This window comes from Protopterus annectens, chromosome 13.part0 (assembly GCF_019279795.1).
Source record: "Protopterus annectens isolate FY-2018-M chromosome 13.part0, PAN1.0, whole genome shotgun sequence".
NCBI classification, from domain to species: domain Eukaryota; kingdom Metazoa; phylum Chordata; order Ceratodontiformes; family Protopteridae; genus Protopterus; species Protopterus annectens.
In genome coordinates, this window is record NC_056747.1 from 1,287,441,539 (window position 1) to 1,287,469,038 (window position 27,500).

General features: G+C 40.1%; 1 protein-coding gene across 2 annotated transcripts in view; it reads right to left on the bottom strand.

The window, feature by feature from the left end:
* CDK5RAP3 (CDK5 regulatory subunit associated protein 3) overlaps positions 1-27,500 on the bottom strand; it is a 613,925-nt gene that overhangs the window by 578,201 nt on the left and 8,224 nt on the right. Inside the window, exons 1-2 of one of the 2 annotated variants that reach the window (XM_044055302.1) lie at positions 8,897-8,941; positions 8,752-8,803 (exon numbers count right to left, since the gene is read on the bottom strand). In XM_044055302.1, coding sequence (XP_043911237.1) covers positions 8,752-8,764 — 13 coding nt within the window. In that variant the 5' untranslated portion in view covers positions 8,765-8,803; positions 8,897-8,941. Of the gene's footprint in view, positions 1-8,751; positions 8,804-8,896; positions 8,943-27,500 lie in introns of those variants that run through there. The other variant, XM_044055301.1, reaches the window with a different exon arrangement.

Here is a 27,500-nt window from a genome sequence, read left to right on the forward strand (position 1 = left end):
TCAAGGGTGCATGCCAATTCTAGTAGGCTATGGCTGACCAAGTGATGTGGACATCCTCTATGAAGGTCTCACCCAAACAAATGACAGGTGCCAGAAACATGGTCTCAAACTGAATGCCAAAAAAGCATCATCATCTCCCCTTTTGGGGAGAATGACGTCCCCACAAATTATCACACTGATAATAAGGCACTGAGCACACAATCAGTCGTGAGGGGCTTGGGAATTCAAGTTGACAGCAAACTGACTTTTGACCACCATATTGCCTCCGTTGCATGGAAAGCTTTCTACATGGCCCACCTCATTAGTAAGGGTATCTAATCCAGGTACAAGGTGGTCATAACATCCCTGTATTCTTCCCTTATAAGAACGATTATTGAATAGAATGCCCCTTTCAGCATGTACCCCGCAGAGCACATGCAACAGCTGGAGAGACCACAGAGATTCCTCCCCCAGAGAACCCAGGGCCTCAAACATCTACCCTACACAGATAGGCTAAAAGCCCTGTCCCTCCACTCAGTCTCCTACAGACTCCTCAGAGGTGACCTCTGTCAGGCAAACAAAGCAATCTCAGACCCCACACTGATGGGACTGCTGCATATCCGCAAGTCAAGCTCCACTCGAGTAACCCGCACGCAAGACCTCAACCTGGTCATTGACATCAATAGGACTTGTTGCCGGGACAGATTTGTATCCCAGAAACTCCCCCTTTTGTGGAATAGACTCTCTTTCCACGTAAAGCAGAGTACCTCATTAAACCTATTTAAGTGCAACCTAGATAACTGGTTGGGGAACAGAAAATACACCCCTGGGATTCCACCTATGTCCCTGTTGGACAGTGGCATAGGGTGCCGACTTGTTGGAACAAGGGATAAATTCATGGCTAGGCTTGTAAGAGCCTCAGGGCCAATAGCCTAGTAACTTCCTATGATCCTATGATGTCTATGTTTAATACATTTACTGCACGCTGATGTTCTGGAAACCCCATGCTGGCTATGAAATTGCTGCATCTTGCTCAATAGAATCACTTTTTACTGCATTCAGTACACTTCGGATTCGAGTTGGACACTTTTATACAAGTTTCTTTCTGACCATTAAGCATTTTAGCTTTGACACAGGAATTATAACATTTAACTTTGGCATGTATTTTCTTGTTTAACTCCACATATGTCATTCTGTATAACTGATGCATCTATACTGTCTAAAATATACGTACCCTTCATGTCAAAGAGTTTTCTTTGAATGTCTTCCTTTATAAATCATAGGTACATTCTGCATGTCTGTGCTTTTGTAATGCATGCTAGCCTTGTCACTTAGAGCTGTCAGGTTTGATCCACTACATAACACAGGCTTATTAGTCATTTCCGATTCCTCACGTCTCTGATCAACCTCCACCCTGTCAGTCTGATTCAAATTTGTTGCTCCGTGGAGTATGTTATTCTGACTACATGACAAGAACAGTTTAGCCAGTTTAGAGTCCTGTTGGTGTCTCTTACTGCAGGTTTACTTACTTCAAGCAACAAACCATTCTGTAATTCAAACTGAGTAAGAATTAGGAACATTTTGTTCTGCTTCTCCTACAGGTTCAGTTATCTTTTCTCTTGCTCTGCCTCAGTGTGAAGGTTAGTTCACTTTGGCGTCTTCTCCTGTCAGCTAACTCTGGGATCTTAGTGTTTAACTCTTCTCACAGAAAAGGTAGCCCACATCAGTACTTTTACAGACAATTGCCACCTCGGACTCCTTTCTTTATGATCCTGATGCCCTGAGCTTTCCTCCTTTGGTTCAGAACTCTTATAGTTTGAATTACCAGGAATGTCTAAGGACTCTGTTCAAAGGTAGTCTCATCTATCAGTACACACTACCTTCTTTTTGTCTGCCTTGTGTGTCTCACCTTCTATTTTGCAGCAATGGAAGACCACCCTCCCAACTCATTGTTCTCATTTTCTCTACTTCAAAAGAGTGAAGACCACCCTCTCACCTTCCTTGTCTTCTCAGAGTTGCTCTGTTTTCAAAATGGTTGTTCTTCCCCATCTCAGTGTCATTCAGCTCCACCCTCTCAATTTATTTTTCTTCCCTGAGTTGATCTCTATTTGCTAAAGGTGCTTCAGAACAGAAGTTATCTTCAGTTTTACTTTTCTCCTTCTTTGCACTAGCTGTTGTGTCACTGAGGTTTCTGAATTACACTGAGAAACAGGTTTAGGATTTCACTGTTTTTAACATCCATGGTGAAATCTTTCTTGATACGTCTCTTTCTCAACACCAACACTGTTTGTCTTTTCGGCTTTTCCCAGTTAGGGGTAGCCACAGCAGAACTCCGGTCCACTAATGATTAGCAGTCGATTTTTATGGTGCCGAGTTGCAAGCCCGACGTGAAGGCTCGTCCCACTCAGGCATGTCTTTTAGAGGCCACACCATTTGTATATATTTCTGCTTTAAGTTGAAAGTCTTGAATTTTGTTCAAGTTCTGTATTACTTCCATACTTCCTAAATTCACTCCCTTAAAATAGGATATTCCTTCACTTCAGCCAAGTCACTCACGTCTACTCCTAGCTTTGCAACATTTTCAGGCTGCAATAACATCTGCACTGCAGCATTTTCCAGTTGTTATAACATTTCTGCTCTTTGCTTTGCAATATTTTTCAGAATACAGTGACATTTCCCCGGTCTTCCTTGCAACACTTCCAGACTGTAAAATTGTTTTGTAGAAGTCTTTTCCTTCAAATGTTTCTGCTCCTGCAGACCCTCTATCACAGCAGTCTACAATATTTTAGTGTGTTAACTTTCCTCTTTCTATACATTTGATTATTGCAAGCAAGCCTGTTATATAGTTATGCTGACATATCTCTTTAAATGGTGTATTTTCTTTTGCCCAGTGACCCAAACCACATCTTTATAGCTTTAGGGTTTTGAACAGTATACCTAAAATCTGGGTTCACACACTTCATGTCATATGTCTTTGCAAATTGATGCAGAAGTACATATGGAGGCTCGATCGCTTGCTGGCTCCCCTTCCCCACACTAATAAGGTGGTCTCTTAAAAGAACTAAATTTTTTCTACTGCTTACGCAACTCTAAAGTGGGGAAAACCTTTCCCCATTATCATGTCATGTGATAAATTCTGAATGACAACAGAAATCAATTACCCTCCCACTGTTTGAAATTCTGTCCCAGTCACAGGATGGGATTTTTTGTAACTATGAAAACTTGCCACTTCTAATTGTAAGTAACTATTATAGATACACATACACACACACACACACACAAGCACGTATATATATATATATATATATATATATATATATATATATACACACACATATATATATATATATATATATATATATATATATATATATATACATATACATATACATACATACATACTGGTCTCTACCATCAGTTAAGATATCGCACTTGGTTTCAATAATTTTAGTACATAATTTATCACACCCCACATGCAAAACATCATTAGTTACATGTTCTTCATAGGTAATAGTTTTGAAAGGTATAACACTGTTACTCGTTTATGTATAAACGCTAGCTATGTGACCCTTGTGACCCTTTTTTGCAGCTGGAAGGTACTATGTTGACTGCCGTTATTCAGGTCCTGATTGCTTATTTCCATACTTAGTTTTATTTCATAACAATTTCTGTAGGACAGCAACAAAACTTTACAGATTCTTAGAACAACTGTATACAGTCCATTTCTTAAAACAGTAAAGAACTTTTAACGTAGCCAGCTGTTACCATTTGTATCATTTTAGTTTCATCATGCTGATCCTTTGGATCCAACCTGAAAGCAATTATAAACTTTAATTCACATAACTGAGACCTTACCATTCAGCTATGACAAAACATCCAGTTACAAAATGTTTGAACTTGTCTCTCCGGGTTTACTCTAACTCTGGCAAGTAAAGCCTTTTTGACTTTGTCACTGACCTGGTAATCAGACCCCCTCCATGTCCATAAAGGATCTCATAGGTTCACCAGTTAACTGGACTGCTAAAACCCTGTTCTGTCAACTCAATCCCATCTCTACTGGTGGGTATACTAGTCAAAGGGGCAAGGCATGCCCTCAAGGCCCTTAACCTTGGTCAGCTGTTTTAACTGGGGAATGTACTTGGTTAACCATCATCTTAGCTACTACAACATCCCTAAGGCTACAGATGCTATAGCCTGTAGTAACTGTTCTAGTCTGGTCATCTTGGCATAAGGATTCACACTCAGGTATACAAAAAAACACGCACACACCACACCACACACAGCAAGATTCTCACCTCCGCTCTTTTGGGGAAAATGCACTCATGTTTACAGCAACAAGTCTGAGGACTTTGACACTAATGACCGGTGTAAACATGCTTACTGCAGTTGCCAATGGTGTAAGATTAATGCAGCTGATTCCAATGGTCTTTATAAAAATAGTGCAGTTTATTATATTCAAGTGCAAATATGAGAGATTCTTCCAAAAAAGTGCAGTTAACTGAACTTGAATTAAATATCTTTGCCTTAGCTATATCTCTAGGAAACTGTCTGTATTCCCTCTCTATCTCCATATTCTTCTGTCATTAAATGATGTCCAGCTTCTTCTCGAGGGCCTCTCTTTTTACTTGAATTTCACAGAGCTGTTGCTATGGGCACACAGTTCCTTTTCACAAAAGGCAAATGCTCCCTGCATGAGCTTCCTCTGACTTGCATATTATCCAACAAATTATTAAAACACTGCTGTCAGTTAAAAACAAATAATTTTAAATTTTATATATATATATATATATATATATATATATATATATATAAAGAGAGAGAGAGATAAAATATGTTGTATATATCAGGATTTATCCACGTTTGGAGATGTTTGATCAGTAGGGCGAAGCCCGAGTGTGGGTAAATCCTGACATATGTTTAAATTGCTTAGAGATAATTTCATTTTGTATTTCCTAGGTTTTGTGTTTTTTTTTAATATTAATATTTTTTCTAGGCAAAAATCACAGTGTTTATTTGTAGACTATATTTTCTACTTAATATTTTTATATTTCTTGGACATCAACTAATTCCTGGTCCCATTAGTGAGTTTCAAAAAAATCAAGGAATACTTTAATCAGTTTTGTGTACAGCATCTTCTAGAACATTTTTTTTGCCTGGCAGTCCAGTTTGTCTTGGTTTTTGATTGACTTTAATATTATTCCTTAGGATGCACAAGGTGTGGTGATTCTGAGACACAGCTTGTCTGTTCATAGGTTGAAAAAGCTTGGTGTTCAGTGCATGCTAATGAGTGCATAATGACTTGTAAGTTAAGAACTCTGTGTAAACACGCCAACCTATCCCTTTACCTAAACCTTACTGCAACCCTAACCTGCAAACTCTCTCAAGTACAGATGCATGTCATTAAGCCTATCCCCTTACTCTAACTTAACCTGTAAACACTTCCACATACACTCACACCTATTCCAAAACTCCTTCTGTATCGAAATGTTTTAGCATTAACACACATCCCTTTACTGTAACTGAAAGCACTTCACCACACAGCTATAGAGTTGAGATCTCAGCTGAGTGGCCAAGCCAAGACCTCCAGCACCCTCTCTGTCCTACCTGTGCTTCGTGTCCCTGTCCAAGTAGCTGACACACACACTCTTTGAGGTTTGATTTACACACACCTGGAAAAGGCTGGCACGGGTTTACTAGCTATGCCTCCTTCTGCCTAGACTATAAGGTAGTTTTCACTGCCCCCAGTCACTCCTGCCAGCTACCTTAAGGCCCTTAACAAAGGGTATCCAACCTTACTGTGTAATATTAATATTAACACAAATGGTAGTTTGACCAAGAGCAAGGCGATTAGGAATGGCCCACACAGTGTCACCAAATAAATATGCAAGTACTCTCAAAACTTAAATATCTCTACACAGATCAGCCACAATGAAAGGTTTAAATATATTTAATAATAAATGAACAAGATAATACTAAATATATATTCACAGTGACATCAGATTTCAAAATCACAGGAAATATTAAAATAACATTGCAGTACAGGCTCACACAAATAAAGAAAAGCTAAATCTAAACTAAGCTTCCTATATTCCTGACTGTATCTAAGACAATTGCACTATTCCCTAGTAACTTACTATTACAGCAAGGTAGATGTGGTGAATGGTTCTACTTGTTGTTGCTGTCAGGTCCAAGACAGAATGCAGAATGCTCTGTCTCACTAAGATATTTATCAAAATAATATCTAAAATATTACTGCTGTGATAGCTTGCAGAATGACATCATTTCTAATCATCTGACTTCTAGTTCTCATGCAAACCTACATTGCTGAAGCTGGCAGTATTTAGTATCTACTTGTAAAAATACTCATACAAGGGCTTTTACTCAGATCTTTGGCAGATGCTGGAAGTCATAAAACAATTACACTCCTTCATGCTTCCAAAGTAGCAATTAGTTCATCTTAAAGACAATACAGAAAGCTTCCTAGTGCAGACTATCTCTCTAGCTGCACTGAAACATTTTATGGTCTATAAAGTAATTTATTTCAAATATTTTTCTAAAGTTTGCTGGACTGAGGTTAACCTCCTGTATTCCAGTTTCCACTGTTAAAATATATACGTTTAAACAGTTACAATAGTACATGTACATTTCTGTTCTCTTCCAGTAGGGCACACTGTGGATACATTTTAAACCCAGCACTTTACAAATACAATTTCATCACAAACATCTGCACAGAACAGTTTGATATACACGACATACAGTTCTAATACATTTGTAACACAGGCATCTTATATAAATTAGTTTGATATTCACAAATAACATATAATTATTTACAAAATTCCACTAGCTGACAGTACCTCCTATTGTCTATATATATATATATATATATATATATATATATATATATATATATATATATATATATATATATATATATATATACATATACACACACATACATACATGGATGGCCACCCCATGTAAACTCCTAACTCAATTTGTTATTCTAGAACTTATTATACGGTTACTCAATATATACAAGTCTTAGATTCTGGCGGACAAAGCTGCATTGAAATGCAAATCCAGCACACTTACTACAACTTAAAACCTTTGTTAGTGTGCTGATTTTTAAGCATTATTTACAGAGTAAACTGAACCAAGTATAATACACACAAATATAAAAAATATATGAAACTTTTAGATTATTTATAATATGGAGGAAACAAAGAGTAAAGCAAAATAAATCTTCTTCTTCTTTCGGCTTTTCCTGGTTAGGAGTCGCCACAGCAGATCACCTGTCTGCTCATGACTGGCAGTGAAGTTTTACGGTGTCGAGTTGCCAGCCCGGTGCCCAACCTTCCACAGAAGGTACACACGCACACACACCTAGGGCCAATTTAGAATGTCTAATCCACCTACAGCATGTCTTTGGGATGTGGGAGGAAACCGGAGCACCCAGAGGAAACCCATACAACCACAGGGAGGAAATGCAGACTCCACACAGAAGGCACTCCAGCTGAGGATTGAACCGGAGAACCTCTTGCTGTGAGGCGGCAATGCCAACCACTGCACCATCGTGGCCGCCCAGTACAGCTAAATAAATAACCATATCTTAATAAATAAGTATCTAATGTAACATATGTTGTCTGCTCAGATAAGGCACCCAAAAGCAGCTCATTAGTACCGAAGACCTAGTTTAAGAATAGCAACTTAATAATAATGACTTGCGGGGCCACTGAATAGGGCCACATTCCAAAAGCAGCTCATTAGTTCCGAAGACCTAGTTTAAGAATAGCAACTTAATAATAATGACTTGCGGGGGCCACTGAATAGGGCCACATTCCAAAAGCAGCTCATTAGTACCGAAGACCTAGTTTAAGAATAGCAACTTAATAATGATGACTTGCGGGGGCCACTGAATAGGGCCACATTCTTTCAGCAACCTGTTACACCATTCTAGTCTCCTGGACTGCAGGATTTAAAACAAAACTAGAGCAGTTTAACCAGGTCATCCAGAAAAGAAGAAAAAGGGAATCAGGAGTCAGCAATTTGAACAGCCAGACAGAAAAACAAACACACAATGTAATAGGAACGTCATAAACAAATATACTATAATGCAATTATGGAACCACAGAAACTACAAATATCGTCAACGATTAAAGCAGCTTGCCTCAGTAGTGCAGGACACAAAATTAAAAATAGCCTGGATAAAACAACACAACATCCCGAATACAAATGTTTAAAATAAAACTAAATTTTAAAGGGTGCATTCCTATGCAGTAAGATGATGCCATCTTAGACTTAACTGATAGCAAATTATCCCATGTGAGAATCAAACCCACTGAGAAATATAATGTAGCAATCCATATGATTCTCACATGGGATAATTGGCTAGGCTAAAATAGCCCACAAGGGCAGTTAGCTTATTACTAACCTATGAACCATTAGCCACAAGCCTAATCCTCAACTCAGTAAAATTTAATAGCATTTCTCAACAACATGTTCAGACTGCAAATTTCTGCTTTCTGTGTTCCAAGGAATTTTAGGGTGCTCAGCAATTCATCCCTTAAAACAACGGATCTTATGTGTTCTACTGTGTTAGGCTCACATTATACTGATCTACTTTTCATTTCCAATTATAGTATCTTTTTTATGGTTGTGAGTGTCATATAAGTCATTGATGTAACACAAGTCCTCTGTTTCAGCAAAAATTTAGTACAAATCACTACAAGCTTCAAAAGCTGCAAGGCAATTTGAAAGTCAGGAATACGGTACCAAATGTTCTCATATTGTCAACTAGCCTTTTTCTGTGGAAAATTGACACTGCCTGCAAAAAAAAAAAAAAACATACTATTCAAAGAAAAGATGGTTTTAAATAAACTTTTTTTGATAAACCAAAATTCAAAAAATGTACAATTACCTTGTAATTTGCTGATCTGTATGTCAATAGGTAAATTCTGATAGTCCTGAAAAACAGAAAAGTTATAAGGTGAGAAGCCTACCCACCTGACAAAGAAGATTCACTAAATGTGCAAGACTTGTGTGGTGCATGTAAACATTACAAGATGGATAAACGGAAATTTATTTCCCATTTCTGTTAAACATGGATGTACACCACGAGTACTATGAATGAAGGTGATATTGCACAATAATCCATGTACCAGCTGACAGCATTTTATTTCTCAGTGGGTTTAATTCTTACATGGAATCACTGGCTAGGCTTAAAATAGCTTGTAAGGGCAGTTAGCCTAGTATTAACCAATGATAATGTATACAATGATGGCTATTGTTCACAGTAGCTTCTTTGATAGTCCGCAGTATTCTTTGCACCTGTTGATCGTGTTTTATGCTTTCCTTTTTTTTCCCACTGGATTGTGTAGTTTATGTTGGAGATCTGCTTCTGATAAAAAGTGGTACCCTGCCTGTGTGCTGAAGGTACTGTAAAGTGTCACCTATGTCCACCAATTTGTTGTGTGCTATCCTGCTTACCCTGTAATAACCTTAACATCATCTGTACCTGACAGAGATGGAACACAGTATTCTGCCCCCTCACTTGTACAGCATCCTGTAAACCCACTTGTATTATTGGAGTGTCCTGCACACCTACTAATAGCATTCTAATGTCCTGCATCTCACTTGCAGCCTTGTACAGTGTCCTTCATGTCCACTCACATTACTATACTGTCCTGCATACCTACTAATGGCATTGTAATGTCCTGCATAACCACTTACATTACTGTAGTGCCCCGTATACCTACTAATACATTGTAATATCCTGCATACCCACTTACATTACTGGTGTCCTACATACCTACTAATAGCATTATAAAGTCGTGCATACCCATTTATAGCCTTGGATAATATCATGAATACCCGTTTACTGTAGTGTCCTGCATACCTACTAACAGCATTGTAATGTCCTGCATACCCCTGGCGATATACCCAACTTTTATGAGTGAAAATCAGTTTAACACACTCATTTCAAGATTTATTTAATGCAAGAAAAGGGAAGTGTTGAAAGGCTGTCATGGCAGAGAAGATAAACTGCAGTATGAAAAGTAGATGAGGGGTTTGTTAAGTTATAGAGGAGGGGGAAAGAAGAGCTGGTGAGGTGGTGGTGATGCAGAAACTGAGAATACAGCCAGTCCTAAGGGCACGCTCATCTCTGTGCAGGTGAGGAAAGGGAAGGACACTAGCATGTGCTGTAAGTTACAGCATCCTTGGGGAACAGATGTGTGTCATCTGGTTTGGTTGAGGGGTAGTAAGAGATAGGGTTTGGAACAGTTACCACCTGTGAGCTCGGAAAGATGTAGTGGGGTAATACAGACAGTGGCAAAGCTGTTTAATATCTCTACTCATTCAGGGGTATCAGGGAATGGGAAAACACATATGGTTTGGAACAGTTACCACCTGTGAGCTCAGAAAGATGTAGTGGGGTAATACAGACAGTGGCAAAGCTGTTTAATATCTCTCCTCATTCAGGGGTATCAGAGAATGGGAAAACAGCAAGTGCAGGCTACTGCAAAACAGAAGATTGGGGTGAGTGCCATGAAACCCCAGATTAGTAGGCACTGTGTCCTTCAGAGTGTATCAATGCAAAGAAGCTGGACAGCAGTAATATATCCACTGAGGACAAACGCTATAAACTGCTAAAGTGCTGCTTCCTGTCGTACAAGGTTTGATTCCCTTAATCGTCATTTGCCAACTGCGTTAATCTGAGCGAGTCAGACAGACAGTGTTCATGGATTGCCCATGAAAAAGAAGGACACCAGTGCACAGTGGTCTTATCTGTTTAACAGATTAAAAAAATAAATAAATAAAAAATGTGTCTTCACACAGAAGCAGTTTCACAAGTCTAGTTTGATGCACTTCTCCATCTAGAGTTACAACTGAAAAAACTAGAACAATCCAACTGATGTGCTACATGTAGGCTTCAACGGGTACCTGACAAATCTTCGAACGCTCAAAATTTCGAATGTTATATCATCGAGACCAAACAAGTGTTCGAAGATTGACTTTCAACGGCACAGATAGGGAGAATTTCCCTTTTCTGCACCGAAGTGCGGTCTCGGAGTTGGTATATATAAGTATGGGAGTGGGGGGTGCAGGGGGGCTTGCCCCTACGCTGTTAAAGTGTTTTTTTCTTTTTTTAGTTTCTTTTTTATTTGATGTTCGAACATCCAAATGTCGAATATTTGGTCTCGACCATGTAATGTTCGACATTTTGGATGTTCGAACATTTAACATAGACCCACTTCAACAAGGCCTTTGACTTAGTATCTCACAAAAAACTACCAGGAGAACGAAAAGGATTAATGTTAAAGTACGGCAATGTTTTTTAACAAAAGCATTGGACAACAGTTAGGCAGCACAAAGGTCTATCACATGCCATGTAATGCTCATTATTTATATATGCAATGATACCCAAGAGGCTTGAGCTCACCCTGTTTACAAGGGCTCACCCCCACCTTAGGCTGCATTTGTGCTAAATGTTGAGGATGTTAGTTGTGTCCACTGTGGAGGTCACTATCCAGGAAGACCTCCCTGGGCAGCTGGGACTACATAAAAACAATGTCACTGTAATACGGGTGTGGCAGAAAGAATTTCAGAATGTAATAAGATTTGGGGTGTGGTCAGCTCAAATTACAAATGGTGAGTGAGTGAGGGGACCAAAAGCTGCAATGTAATCCTTTCTTAGTCCATGCACAAGATAATGCATAACATTTTCAGCGAATACAGAGAACATACAAGCGTAAATACAGATATTCTGTAATACCATCAGTGAATACACGTTACTAGACGGTGCTATAAATAGGCAGAAAGGTGACTGTACAGTCAGATGAAGGTGATACTGGTATAAGGTTCATAGCACCACTAGTTCATACACAAGATAATGCAGAACATTTTCAGCGAATACAGAGAACAACATGCAAGTGTAAACACAAAATATTGTGTAATACCATCAGTGGACATGCAAATGTAAACACAGAATATTGTGTAATACCATCAGTGGACATGCAAGTGTAAACACAGAATATTGTGTAATACCATCAGTGGACATGCAAGTGTAAACACAGAATATTGTGTAATACCATCAGTGGACATGCAAGTGTAAACACAGAATATTGTGTAATACCATCAGTGGACATGCAAGTGTAAACACAGAATATAGTGTAATACCATCAGTGGACATGCAAGTGTAAACACAGAATATTGTGTAATACCATCAGTGGACATGCAAGTGTAAACACAGAATATTGTGTAATACCATCAGTGGACATGCAAGTGTAAACACAGAATATTGTGTAATACCATCAGTGGATACAAAGATCATTAAATGGGCAAGCAGGAGACTAAGCATTATAAGTAAATACACAGGCCTGTAATGCCATCAGAGTATATAGTATGTGACAGTCTGCAAGCATGCAAATATACCTTAGCCCATTGTCAGTGAAGGCACACACACACACACACACATATACACACACGCACACACACACGCACACACACGCACGCACACACACACACACGCACACACACACACGCGCGCACACACACACACACACACACACACACACACACACACACACACACACACACACACACACACACACACACACACACGCATTGTTTTCACAATATGGTGGAGAAGGACTGAAATGCCTTCCTTAAAAGGTGGTAACATCAAAAGAAGAATTCAAAAATGTAGGTGACAGACATAGAGGGACTTACAGAATGGGCAGATGAAAAATAAACAAGCTGTTCAAGAAGAAATTGAATTTTACCAAAACACAGGAATGGAACAAATGAAGTGAGATAATCTGTCAGCAAAATCAATGATTAAACATTATATCTGCTTATTACAGAGAAAAAAGTCACTTATTTCTTGCAAAAGAATATAACAAGTATCCTCAAAAATAACTTAAAACACAAATTTCTCCCACCCCCTTACTGACCCTTTCTCTTGACAAAGAAAGAGAAATCAGAAAATATACAGAGCTGCACTGTCCCTCCTTAACCATAAATTCCAACAGGGAAATAGGGCTCAAAGTGAAGCCTTCATGAAAAACTGTGTTTTGGTATACAGAGCAAAGCCACAGTGTATCTTAGCACAACCTTCCCACATTTGGGGTGCCAGAGCCCCAATCCTGACACTACGGAGAGGCTAGACGCTCAGCAGAACATCCTGGTTTACAAGTGGGAAAGAATTTTCAAATCCTAAGAAAATAAATATGACAATGTCAGATGGAAACAGAACCAATGTGATTTTCATGCAGTCTGTGCACCAAACTTTGTTGCCTGGCAGGAACAGACAGCAAGAAATACATCACAGACTGCATAACTAGAGCTTTTTTTGTCACAGATGATCTTTTAACCTTAATTGACCCTACTCAACATGCCTTCATACTCCTTTTTTAAATCATCTTTTACCCATAAGACTGTTCCCACAAGGTTCTGTTACCTTTTGCTGGTTATTTCCTGTTTAACAGTTCCATACACTCACCCCATTTTCAGCGTCCTGCTCATACAACACATACAAAATGCCATTAGGGATCATAGTAAAAAATGTAAACAGAGTTTTACTCTAAATGTAACAGAATGACCAGATAAAAATCTGGGGCAAAATGCAATGCTGGTATGAACAGCACATTGGTAAATGTAAAACCTTACTAGGGAAAGTTGATGTAAATGCATCATGCAAATAAGTTACAACATTTGATTGGTATCTCAAACAAAATAATGTGTGGTATGACAGTAAAAGTTTACTGTGCGACCCATGGGAATGCTTTTTGTGTAAAACATCATAAAAGTACAGTTCAGACCATTATCAAAAAGTTAAACTGCAGGGAAGAATCTTCTGATGGTGTGGAACCAGTCAAGGGTGATACACAAGATCATAGGAAGTTAGTAGGTTACTGGCCCTGTGGCCCTTATAAGCCTAGCCAAGAGTTTAGCCCATGTTTAGACAAGTCAGCACCTGATGTCCCTGTCCAGCAGGGACGTGGGTGGAATCCCAGGGGTGTGTTTTCTGTTTTCCATCCAGTTATCTAGGTTGTGCTTTAAAAGGGGTAAAGAGGTACTCTGCTTGACATGGAGAGGGAGTCTATTCCACAAATGGGGGAGTCTCTGGGACACAAATCTGTCCCACCAGGTCCTACTGATGTCACAGACCAGGTTGAGGTCACAAGTTTAGGTTACTCGAGTGGAGCTTGACTTGCAGATATGCAGCAGTCCCATCAAGGCCAGGTTCAAGATTGCCTTGTATGCCAGGCAGAGGACACCTCTGAGGAGTCTGTATGAAACTGAGTAGAGGGATAGGGCTTTTAGCCTGTGTACAGTAGATGTTTGAGGCCCTAAATTCTCCTGGTGAGGAACCTCTGTGGTCTCTGCAGCTGCTGCATGTGCTTTGTGAGGTACATGCTAAAAGGGGCATTGTACCCAATAATGGGCCTTATAAGGGAAGAATACATGGATGTTATGTCCTCCTGGTCCCTGGATGGGATACCCTTACTTATGAGGTGGGCTATGTAGAAAGCTTTCCGTACAATGGAAGCAACATGGGGGTCAAAAGTCAGGTTGCTATCAACCTGGGTGCCAAAATCCCTCACGACTGATTGCATGCTTAGGACATTGTTATTAATTTGATAATTTGTGGGGACATTACTCTCCCTAAATGGGATGATGATGCATTTTTTGGTATTCAGCTTGAGGCCATGTTTCTGGCACCAGCCATTTGTTTGGGTGAGACCCTCTTGGTCAGCCATAGCCTACTGGTTTTGGCCTGCACCTCAGAAAAGTAAATTCCAAATAACAGAGACCCCATGACCAAATCCTGGGGTACACCTCTCGTTAAAGGTCTACTGCTTGAGGTGGCTTCCCCTATTTTGACTAGGTGGGTTCTATCAGTGAGCCAGTTTGCTACCCATCTGGTAACATATGGATTGATACCTAGCTGACAGAGTTTATCTATTATGCCCGAGTGGGGAATACTGTTGAAGGCTTTGGCCAGGTCAAGGTAGACGGTGTGCACTGTACACCTATATTATATCCAGATATTAAACAATTATGTCCTGTCACTATGTGTAAAATATTGATTTCAGATTTGGAATACCAGTCACATCAGTTACTAACAGGATCTCCTGTAAATCTTGCTACACCCTTTAAAGAATACAAAGGTGGAATGAAGCCACTGTACAGAAAAAAAAACAGACAAGGACAGGGTCAAGGATCATGAAGAATGGACAGTGGAATTTAATAAGACAAACAAAATGAGTTCAGAAAGTTTAGACAACATGTACAAACACTTTCCAAAAGTGCATAGGGGCTTGGCAGTCAGCAGAGGAGGTTACTGAAAAGTATCAAAAAGCCCATAAAGAATTAGAGGAAGAAATTCAAAATCTTAAGCAGCAGTTACAAGACAAGGAATATCTGGTTAGTATGGTTCAAAATAAAATAATGCGAGCTAATGCTCAAATAGAAGAGTTAAAAGAAGAATTATGAAAGACGAAGCCAGTACAAGTCAAAGAGCAGGGAACTCCAGCAGATGTGTACACACATCAAGGTTGCTACAAAGCATGCCACAGTGGAATGATAAAAAAGGCATATTTTATAACATGCTTACATTTGAAGAATGGGCAGGATACACAGCAGGATCTGATGTATGGACAGATACTTTAATTTGATGCTTTTTGATGTTTTTGGATTTTTATTCCCAAGTGTTTTAAAACCTTTATCCAACTAAATCAGAATGAATATGTGTTAAGACACAAAGGTAGGGTGAATGACAGCCATGCTTATGGCTTATACACAGGGACAGCCTCTTACAGCTAACTTAATTGCAAGATCACCATTACAGATTCATTAATGGAACAAACAGAACATTTTAAACTGGCCTTCCAAATAATCTATCAAAAGTCAGAAAGGTACAAGAAACAGAAGGAAATACAAAAGCGGTTAATCATCTTTACACACAGTGCAGACTGGATTAGTTGTTGACCGCAACTGAGCTGAAAATATAAGTATCTTGATTTTTTTTGATTATTTTTACAGATTACTGTTTTTAAAATTTAATATATATATAGCACTTTGTCTATTCTGTATCTTTACAAATCCTTATCTGTTTAAAAACTTTCATTTGTGTCTAGTGCTTGCTGTCTGTAGGCTATTGTTTTAACTGAAGCCTTTCCTCTGTGTAATTATCTTTTGGCTAGTGGGGGCTGGTTCGTTTGTGTTCTTGTAAAAAAAAAAAAAAAAAAAAAAAAAAAAGCTGTTCTGGTATTTAAGCCCTAACTTTGATAGGGTTTCTGTCTTTACACACAGTGCAGACTGGATTAGTTGTTGACTGCAACTGAGCTGAAAATATAAGTATCTTGATTTTTTTTTTATTACTTTTACAGATTACCGTTTTTAAAATTGAATATATATAGCACTTTGTCTATTCTGTATCTTTACAAATCCTTACCTGTTTAAAAACTTTCATTTGTGTCTCTAGTGCTTGCTGTCTGTAGGCTATTGTTTTAACTGAAGCCTTTCCTCTGTGTAATTATCTTTTGGCTAGTGGAGGCTGGTTCTTTTGTGTTCTTGTAAAAAAAAAAAAAAAAAAAAAGCTGTTCTGGTATTTAACTTTGATAGGGTTTCTGTCTTTACACACAGTGCAGACTGGATTAGTTGTTGACCGCAACTAAGCTGAAAATATAAGTATCTTGATTTTTTTTTTGATTATTTTTACAGATTACGGTTTTTAAAATTTAATATATATAGCACTTTGTCTATTCTATATATTTACAAATCCTTATCTGTTTAAAAACTTTCATTTGTGTCTCTAGTGCTTGCTGTCTGTAGGCTATACACTTGGTGGCTTTGCAGTTGCCCGCCCCTACTGTGACACTCCTCCCAGTCTAGTGTCATTAGCTCATTCTGCCTAATACAGAGAGAACATTTGATAAGGCCTTCTGTTCCTCCTAACAAAACTTTTTTTTTTTCTTTCGCCTGAACCTCCTTGTGTTCTGACTGTGCTTCTCAAACATTTTGGAAATATACAGTATATTTCAGAGCATTTATTATAACTGTAATAGCCTTAATATTGCTACAACTCAAGTGCTCTAGGTTGCACTGCATCTGAAGTGTTTGTGTGTTTTAGCTGCTTTTCTGTATATATAGACTTTTCTGTTTCTTTTACTATATAAGCTCTGTAAAGTTGTTTTATTGCATTCCTGCCTGTATTTCTGAGTTTTTTTTTGCACTTTTAAAGTTTGTTTTTGCTTAGTTTAATTGGTAGGCAACACACTCAAGTGCGCTAGCCGAATTAAGGCATTTACTGTGTTTCTGTACCTAATTTCTGCTACTTTGTAAAAAAAAAAAAAAAAAAAAATCCTTGTTTCCCGCCTTTACTGAACTAGAATAGTCCAGTCTTCAGGTATTGCTGATCTCTGGGCTGTGTCATAATTCCTGTGTTACCCATATCCTTATTTGGATAGGAGGAAGCATCTTTGTTCACCAGTGAGAGTGGGGAGCTCTGAGCAGCCTATCTGTCCCTTGAGGAGTGGTTCCAGCCCAGTGACCTGTAGCTTATGGGCCGTTTTGTGTCATAGTTCCTGTGTTGCCCATATCCTTATTTGGATAGGAGGAAGCTTCTTTGTTCACCAGTGAGAGTGGGGAGCTCTGAGCAGCCTATCTGTCCCTTGAGGAGTGGTTCCAGCCCAGTGACCTGTAGCTTATGGGCCATTTTGTGTCATAGTTCCTGTGCTGCCCATATCCTTATTTGGATAGGAGGAAGCTTCTTTGTTCACCAGTGAGAGTGGGGAGCTCTGAGCAGCCTATCTGTCCCTTGAGGAGTGGTTCCAGCCCAGTGACCTGTAGCTTATGGGCCGTTTTGGGCCATTTCCTATCTCTTTCTAACCCCCTGCTTTAAAGCCAGCTTTAGCGCACTTTTGCACTTGTAATTTAAAGTTTGTCCTGTTTTTTGCATTTACCTGTTGAGGCTACACACTCAAGTACGCTAGCCTGTGTTACATATTTACTGCACTTTCCTGCTATTTGTTGAAAAAAAGAAAAACAAAACAAAAAAAAAAAAAATTATCCTTGTTTCCCGTCTTTCCTGATCTAGAGTAGTCCAAATACAGGCTTTGCTGTATTCTGGACTTTTGGAAAGTTCCTGTGTTGCCCATTTCCTTTCTTGGATAGAGGGAGGTTTCTTTGTTCACCAGTGGCAGTGGGGAACTTAGAGCAGCCTATCTATCCCTGGAGGAGTGTTCCCAGCACAAGAATCTGGTAGTCTATTGGCCGTTTTGGGCCAATTTCTAGCTCTTTCAAGTCCCCCTGTATAAAACCCGCTTTGGCGAGGTTTTTGCACTTGTTACTACTCAGCCAAGCTCCTTTTGGTCCGGCAGAGTGGTGCTAGCAGCACAGAGGCCAAAAGAGCGACTGCTAACCTGATAAAAGTGTTTTTTTCCTGCTACTATCTGGGTGACTGTCCGATCTAGCTAAACTGCAAGTATTTCGTCTTCTTGAACTGTTTTAAACGGTTTAAAGTTGTTTTTGCACCTGCACTTTTAAAGTTTGTCCTGTTTGTTGCATTTACCTGTTGAAGCTACACACTCAAGTGCGCTAGCCTGTGTTACATATTTATTGCAATTTCCTGCTGTTTGTTGCAAAAAAGAAAAAAAAAAAGTTATCGTTGTTTCCCATCTTTCCTGACCTACAGTAGTCCAAATACAGGCTTTGCTGTATTCTGGACTTTTGGAAAGTTCCTGTGTTGCCCATTTCCTTTCTTGGATAGGGGGAGGTTTCTTTGTTCACCAGTAGCAGTGGGGAGCTTGGAGCAGCCTATCTGTCCCTGGAGGAGTGTTCCCAGCACAGGAATCTGGTAGTCTGTTGGCTGTTTTGGGCCAATTTCTAGCTCTTTCAAGTCCGCCTGTATAAAACCCGCTGTAGCGCGGCTTTGCGTGATTTTGTGCATAGCGTGGCATCGAGCAGCGCCGCTTATTTGGGTTTGAGCCTTGGAACTGATCTAGTTCTCATAATAAACATCCTAGTCCTATGCTAAAGCCTAGCACTTGCTCACTAGAGCAATTATATAATTCAGCACTAAAAAATTAAAAGCACTACACCCTCACAAACTCCCCTTGAGTAACTTGTTCCCCATTGGCCCTTTTTTTCAATTATAAAGGAATTCCCAATACTATTCTAGCATGTCCAAAGGTCAGTTGTCAATCTCCTCTCCGGTCCAGCTGGTGAACCTGGGAATCTTGAGGCAATGTTACAACTGCCTAATGTACACAGACAACCATCTCCTCCTCCCAACAAATTCCAACACATGTGAGAGATGCAACCATATAGCCAAACTGGAGGCTAAGCTCTCTCAACTCAGTACTGGCGTAACCAGTCAGGAGGTGAAGGAAACCACACTCACTACAATTCCAGTCTCACATAGACCTACCACGACAGCAAACCAAACACATAAACACACAAAAACATACTTGGAGGATCTAAATAAAAATCTGCCTAAGCAGCAGAGACCTCCAAAGCAGACACCCAAGCAACCGCTACCCCAAAACAAAACACATGCAACACATAGCTCACAAAGCCAGTGTGCCGAACAGTCACAGCCCTTAAGGCTAAACAACACACCTGATACACTTGTAATAGGTGACTCTATCATCAGGCACACTGACGTCCCGCTCACCAGGCTGAACAAGGAGAAGGTCACGGTGAGCTGCCTATCGGGCGCTAGGATCCGCCACATACACAAGCACTCAGGTCACTCCAAGGCAAGTACAAATATGACTCAGTCATTGTCCATGCTGGTGTGAATGACCTGAGACGTACCTCCCTAGACTACATGAAGAGACATAGAGGAGCTCTCTGAGCATGTAGCCCAGGCCGGTATGACCCTGACCTTGAGTAGCATCTTACCTTCACCAAGAATGATGCCACAGTATGAAGATAAGATTATCAATTTCAACAATTGGCTTAAGTATTGGTGTCATTCAAAGGGGATCCAATGCCTGTCAGCCTGGGATGACATGCTCGACAAGCCACGATGCTTCGCTAGGGACGGCTTGCACCTGTCACCTCTGGGCTTTCGGATATTGGCAAAGGCTCTTGCTACCCCCATAGTGCCTTTTTTAGGCAAGGCTCAAAAGACAAACCCACCTCCATAGGTATCACAAGGGATAAGAAACTAAGAGTAATGCTACTCAACGCCAGAAGTCTAAACCTCAAGATGCATGCACTCGAAACTCTCCTTAGCATGGAGAACATCGATATCTGTGCAGTAACAGAAACCTGGTTCAAGGCTCGAGAGCACCCCAGCACTACCAGGTTATACCTCATACCATGCTTTTCGGCCCCAAAACTTGGACCGAACCACAAAAGGAGGGAGAGTATCAATATTTGTCAAAGATACCCACACCTCCAGGTTGGTGGCACAGCACGAAGCATTAGAGACTATCCATGTGCAACTAACAGTGGGTAAAACTGCCTTCAAGTTTATAGCCTGCTACAGACCACCCTCCCAAACCCAGGAACCCCACTCGGCCTTCCTGAGAACACTGGAAAATATGAAGGTCTCTCCAAACACCATTATATTGGGTGACTTCAACTACCCAACCATAGACTGGGAGCATTTCTCTAGCTCCAACACCCTAGCCCAAAGGTTCCTAGAATTTATAAACTCAAATGCAATGGAACAACTTGTTACCACTCCCACAAGAGGGGAAAACATACTGGACCTGATCATCACCAACATGGGGACTCTATGCTCCAGACCAGAAGTGTATCCCTCACTGGTAAGATCAGACCATAAACTAATCTCACTGGATATTCACATCCCGACCCCACCCCATGCCCAGAAAACCACAGTGAAAAACTTCTCTAAAGCAAATTTCACACTCCTCAAAACCAAGGTGGAATCCTTCAAAGCCCCTGGGCCTGTGGATAATACGGCCCAGACCACAAAATCCTTTATAAACGCATTCTATGAACACCTTCAGGAATGCATGGATCATGCAATCCCAAATAAAACCAAGACCCAATCCTCCAAAGGCAGACGTCCTGTCTGGTGGACCCCAGCCATAAACAAACTATACAATAGAAGGAGGAAGCTACTACATGACAGAGCAAAATCCCAAAAAGGGAAGGCATCTCTGATCAGTATTAGCAAAAAACTACGGGCACTCATAAAATCGTCTAAGGCCAGCTTCGAGAGAAAAACTGCACAGGACACTAAGGATAAATCACAAGGCTTTCTTTAGTTATGTTAGGAACCTGGGTGGGAATTCCCAGATATGATCAGAATTAGTCCAAAATGACAAAAAATACACCGAACCCACAGACATTGCCAACATCCTAGCTGACAGGTTCAGCGCAAACTCCTCCCCCCCCTCCCCACCAAAAGGGCTAATATCTATCCCAGCAGAGTGCTGCCCCCCTGACGTCTCAGATGCTCAGGTAAGAGCTGCCCTCTCCAAAGCAAGAAACACAGCATCAATGGGACCAGACGGTGTCCCGGGCTGCATCCTACATGAACTCCAAGAAGAGCTAAACCCAAACCTAAAACTACTGTTCATTCTCAGCCTTACTACAGGATATGTACCCAAAGAGTGGCGTACAGCAACAGTGGTCCCTCTCCACAAAGGTGGTGCCTCAACGGATCCTGGAAACTATCGCCCCATAAGTCTCACTAGCTTGGTCTGCAAAGCTATGGAAAGGCTCATCATGGACCTTATAAATAGAGATATTGGGGACCTACAGACACTGGATCCTACCCAGTTGGGCTTTGTTAAGGGCAGATCCTGCCTCTTAATCCTGGTCGATTTCTTTGAAACAGTCACCAAGGCCATTGACAAGGGGAAGGTGGTCCACACAGCCTACCTGGACCTCGCAAAAGCCTTCGATACAATACCACACTTGGGCATTATAGATAAGCTCACCAGCTTAAATATAAACCCCTATGTCACTAGATGGGTTGCAAACTGGCTCAAGGACAGAACCCACATGGTTAGAATAGCTGGAGCCATGTCAGACTCCAAACCAGTTACAAGTGGCATCCCACAAGGCTCAGTCTTGGGACCTCTCTTGTTCGGTATATATTTCTCAGAGGTACAGGCCAACATGGAAGGACTGTGGCTGACGAAGTTCGCAGATGACTGCAAACTGGGCGCCATAATAGACTCTCCAGCCGACACAAGCATCCTCCAAAAGGGCCTCATAGAAACAGACAACTGGTGCTAGAGCTATGGCCTCAAGCTAAACGCCAAAAAGTGTATAGTCATCCCCTTTGGCAAAAGCAAAGTGCCCACAAATTACCACATAGGTGGTAATCCATTAAGTACAGAAGAAGTAATTAGGGACCTGGGGACCCAAGTTGATAGCAATCTCTCATTTGACAACCACGTGGCCAAAGTGATTAGAAAAACATTTTATATAGCCCACCTAATCATGAAGGGATTCACATCTAGATCAGGGGAGGTCATCGTGCCTCTTTACTCATCCCTCATCAGGCCCATAATTGAGTACAATGCCCCTTTTGGGATGTACCTTACCAGACACCTGCAGCAACTGGAAAGACCCCAAAAGTACCTCACCAAGAGGATCAAAGGGCTCAAACAGATGCCATATGCTGCCCAGTTAAAGAAACTCCAGCTCTACTCAGTGGCATACCGCCTGCTCAGAGGTGATCTGTGCCTGATGTATAAAGCCATGTCCAACCCGGAATTAATGGACATGCTGCACCTCAGAAAATCCAAATCCCATCGAGCTACGCGCTCGAGGGACTTAAACCTCAGCACTGAAATAAATAGGACATGCTGGAGGGACAGATTCATAACCCAGAGGCTCCCTTCTCTCTGGAATAAAATCCCAGTCCAGGTTAGGCAGAGTCACTCATTGACTCTCTTCAAGAGGAATCTTGATGAGTGGATGGGAGATCGTAGGTTTACCCCGGGTATCACTTCTGTGTCACTGTTAGACAGAGGCACAGTATACTAACCTTGAAAAAGGGCATAGCAAAATTAATTTAAAATGGGTGGTGAAAGCCATACACACTCTGGCTAGGCTTATAATTGCCCTAGGGCAGATAGCCTAGTATGACCCTATGAACCTATGAACATTGCTTTTTAGAGCAAGTAAAAGGGGTCCCAGGGATATTAAATGCATTCTTGAAGAAAACTCAGACACCCACTCTGACTTAGTACTAATGAGAGGATGGACTATGGCTGATGATGGGACATTATAATCGTATCATATTTTCACATTAGGGGAAGAAACAAGCCATTTCAGGTAATAAATGAAGTAAGAGGTCGAGGTAGAGGCTAATGGTGTGATGAACTGCCATCTGAGAGAGATGCGAGAGCACTGCTGGCTCCAGGTTTAAAAGCAGGTGATAGGCAAAAGGTACCAACATGTTTTTTTTTTCTGTAAAAAAAAATATATATACTGTGTGTTAAGCAAACTTGTGACTATTACAAAGTTTGACACAAAAAGAAAAAAGAACAGGGGGTGTTTGCAAAAATGGAGCCAAAAGGTTCACAAGACAAATCAGATTAACAAGTCAATGTACAGAGACCTTACAATATTGGTAAGGACAGCTACAAGGTTCATCAAGACATGGGGAAAGGGGATGTATGCCCCACAGATTTTCAGGAAGCCTCACCTGTAAATCCAAAATATTTGAAACAGTAGGCAGAATAGATAGCTAGACAACAGTTACAGAAAGAGATTGAAAAATCTACATATGTGGATCACTCATATACAGAGGAGGGTGACAAACAAAAACACGCAGTGTACCATATTGCATTTGACAATAAAGGCGAGGATGAGTGGATTTACAATAGGGGTATGCCCCCTACTCGGGTATCTTTCCTGACTACCTTTAAAAAGGGCTGAGATGGATGACACTGATTGATATCTGGGCAGAGGGGTCACTTTTATTGGATACCGGAGCGGCAATAACAGTCACAGATAGACAGTTACCTGCAAATCCTACAAAAAAAGGTTTGTATCTCAGCACACAATGGTGCAGGATGCTATGCTGTACGTAGCCAAAATATAGACATAAAGTTTCATCAAGAAGGACAGTCATGGAAAGGTGCATTTTTAATGCATCCAACTTGTTCAATTACCATCATTGGCATGGGCATTTTATAGTAATCAATATGCCTAACAATATTCTATGGATAGGGGATCAGCAGGAAAGAGAAGGAGAACTACAATTTGCTGTGCAATCTCTTTACCAGAAAAAAAATGATAAACCTACAGGATACATACAGTAAATACTGATAGCAAGGATGTGTGGCAACATTTGCAGCAACAATTCCCAAACCTGAGGTGCAAGGGACCCAATGACTGTGGAAAATTAGAAATGCCAGTAGCAGTGGGTAGTGATCAAGATTATATACCACCATTTCAAAAGCAGTATACTATTCCATGGGAGGCAGAGGAACATATGAAAAATGTACTGCAGAATTGGGAAAAGGAGAGAATCACACAAAAAGACAACAGCCCCACAAATGCGCCAATCTGGCCAGTTAAGAATAAAGATGGTAGTTACAGTCTTGTCATTGACTTATGAAAAGTTAATGAGTACACAAATCCTACAGCACATCTAATTCCAGGAGTTCCAGAACTGGCCACATGTATTAAACCACAAAGTAAGTGGTTTACACGGAGTTTTAGCCATAACACTCAGAAAGAGAGACTGGCCATGATTTGCCTTTACATTTAAAATCAACAATATGTCACGAAGAGGGTACCCTCAGGGATTTCAGAATAGTCCAGTTATTTCTCCTCAGATGGTAGGATCCATTCTGCAACATTTAGAAAAAGACGATTCAGTACTGCATTATACTGATGATGTATTAATTCAGTCTAAAACAGTGAAGGAGCAAGTATGGCTTCTTTAAAAAAAGTTTTATTTACTCTGCAGCAGGCAGGGTTTAAGGTTAAAAAAGAAAAATTCAGTTCATAGCACAGGAAGTTAAATTTCTAGGTATTATCATCAAACCGTCGGGAAGGTCTCCTTGTCCGATGCGAGTGCAAGCATTTTACAAATGAAAAAGCCATTCACAACAGCAGATTTACACAAATTCATGAAAATCATGAATTGTAATAGAGACTTTATACAGGATTATGTAGCTATGGCTGCTCCGCTATTCAAAATGTTACAGGAACAAAAGAACTCCTCTCTTTTAGAGTGAGGACCTCATGAAGACAAAGCATTTTCGCAAATGAAGGTAAAGTTAGCACAAGCTACAGAGTTAAAAACATCCATACCAAAGTTACCATTTGTATTACAAGCAGCAGCAGGAAAAGAAATTATCTGTTATACTATTACAGGAATGGCCACATGGTGGCGACAGTAGAATGGAAATTATGTCTAGTCACCTTTTGCAGTAGATAAATGACACCCGTACAAATGGGCTATCATCCTTGTATCTAGCAACTGCTAGCCATTTACTGGGGTATCAAGCAATCTGAATACTCAGCTGTATTTTCCAGCATTATAGTACAAACCACAAAGCTTTAATAGACAACTTTGAAATGAATAAAATCACAGACGGTATTAGTCAAGCAGTGTTTGCAAAATGGATGGTACTTTTCGGAATGGAAACTGTTACCATACAGACAGGGGACAAATATTATTTGTCAAATCCCATGGGATACGAGGGAAAACAGCATAATTGTTTAGAAAAAATAATGTCACCAGATGTACACTTTCTGGTATCTGATTTTGACCATTTTAAGCCATCCGTCTTTGTGGACGGAGCACAGTTTTGGGACAAAGGTAAATACTGGGCAGGATAGTTCCAGAGACTCCAAAGTTGGGTTTGCCTGAATTAATTAATTACCAGGACATATGTCAGCTCAGAGAGCTGAATTGGAAGCAGTACTGTATGTAGTCAGGTATTACAATCATGCTAATATTTTTTCAGACAGTGCTTATGTAGTAAATTCTTTAAGATTGCATATGGCCACCTGGATAAGGTGAGGATTTGTAGACAGTGCAGGCAAACCGTACAACATACTGAAGTATTAAAATACATACATAAAGTAATAACAATATCAAATCAGCAGGACAATACAGCAGTTTAAAGGTAAAAGTCCATCAAAAACTGACAAATGAAACTTTCAAGTTAAATGTGTTAGCTGACATGTTGGCAAAACAAGCAGCACAAAAGGGAATAGAATTTCCAGGATAAGAATATAGCAATGTAGAGGTCAGTGCCCTAAAAGAGCTCGACAAAGAGTCAACTGAAGAAAAAAATCATAAATATTCAAAAGAAGCAGGGTTTAAAAGAAGAGACAGACCTGTGCATAACTGCAGGAATACCACCAAAAGAGTACTATGCATACTCCACTACAAAAGGATTGCAACTGCCTTATGTGCCTTTTCAGTCAACATGTCATTTGGTCAAGTTAAATCATCAAATATTAGGACATCTAGCAGCTGATAAGCTATGGACAGTTGTAAAAGAAAATATTGGAATCCTAGTTTTAAAAAGGTTTGTAAGCTAACTGTAGAAGAATGTCTAATCTGTTTGCAGGTAAACACTAAAAGTAAAATCCTCAGCTACTTCAGGTACAGCCAGCTGATGGGCCATGGTATGCAGTTCAAATAGATCATGCAGATCCTTTGCCAACAACAAAGGAGGTTACAGATACCTACTGGTAGTAATGGATGTTCTCAAAATGGTTAGAGGCAATCCCCACCAAAACTATGACAGCAAAGGGAAGAGCAGAAGACTTACGGAAAAATATTTTCTGTCATTGGGGGTGGCCAATAATTACTGAGTTGGACAATGGTCATAGTTTGTTAGTGATATAATAAAGCAAATGTGTATTCGGTTAGGAATTCAGCAAAGATTTTACGTGCCTTATTACCACAGTCAAACGGAATTGTAAAATGAATGAATCATACGCTCAAAGAGCATCTCAAAAACAGCATGTCTTGAAAAGGAAAATGCATGGGTACATTTACCAGGTATTCTTATGGGCATAAGGGCAACGCCAAACAGTAAGACAGTAATATCTCCTTATAGAATCATGGCAAGGAGGAAAATGCCATTACAGTTACCTTTTGATCCTGACACACCAGATGGTAGACCTATCTTAGAAATCAGCAAGGATTAAAACAACTTACAGACGTACGTGATTACAATGCAAGAGAGCAAGCTTTCCATCTATGGAAAAAAGTCCCAATTTCAGCGCCAGAAGAAAATCTTCCCCGTGGAATGAAGGTATTAGTAAAAATGTTCCAAATGGAAGCACCCTGGGATAGCAATTGGCAGGGACCTTTTGAAATAGTGGAACAAACAGGTTCACTGGTGTACAAAATAAAAGGTAAACAGAAAAAACAGATCAGTTCTAATGCATAGAAATCAAATGAGAGTAGTCAAAAGTAGTGAAAAAATAAATTATGCATTCCTCCTCCATCACCCACACAATAAATTACACCTGCCTCCCCATAACATTCATAGATATGCCAATTATCTAAAACAATATAAGTCCTACAAAACAGATTTTAA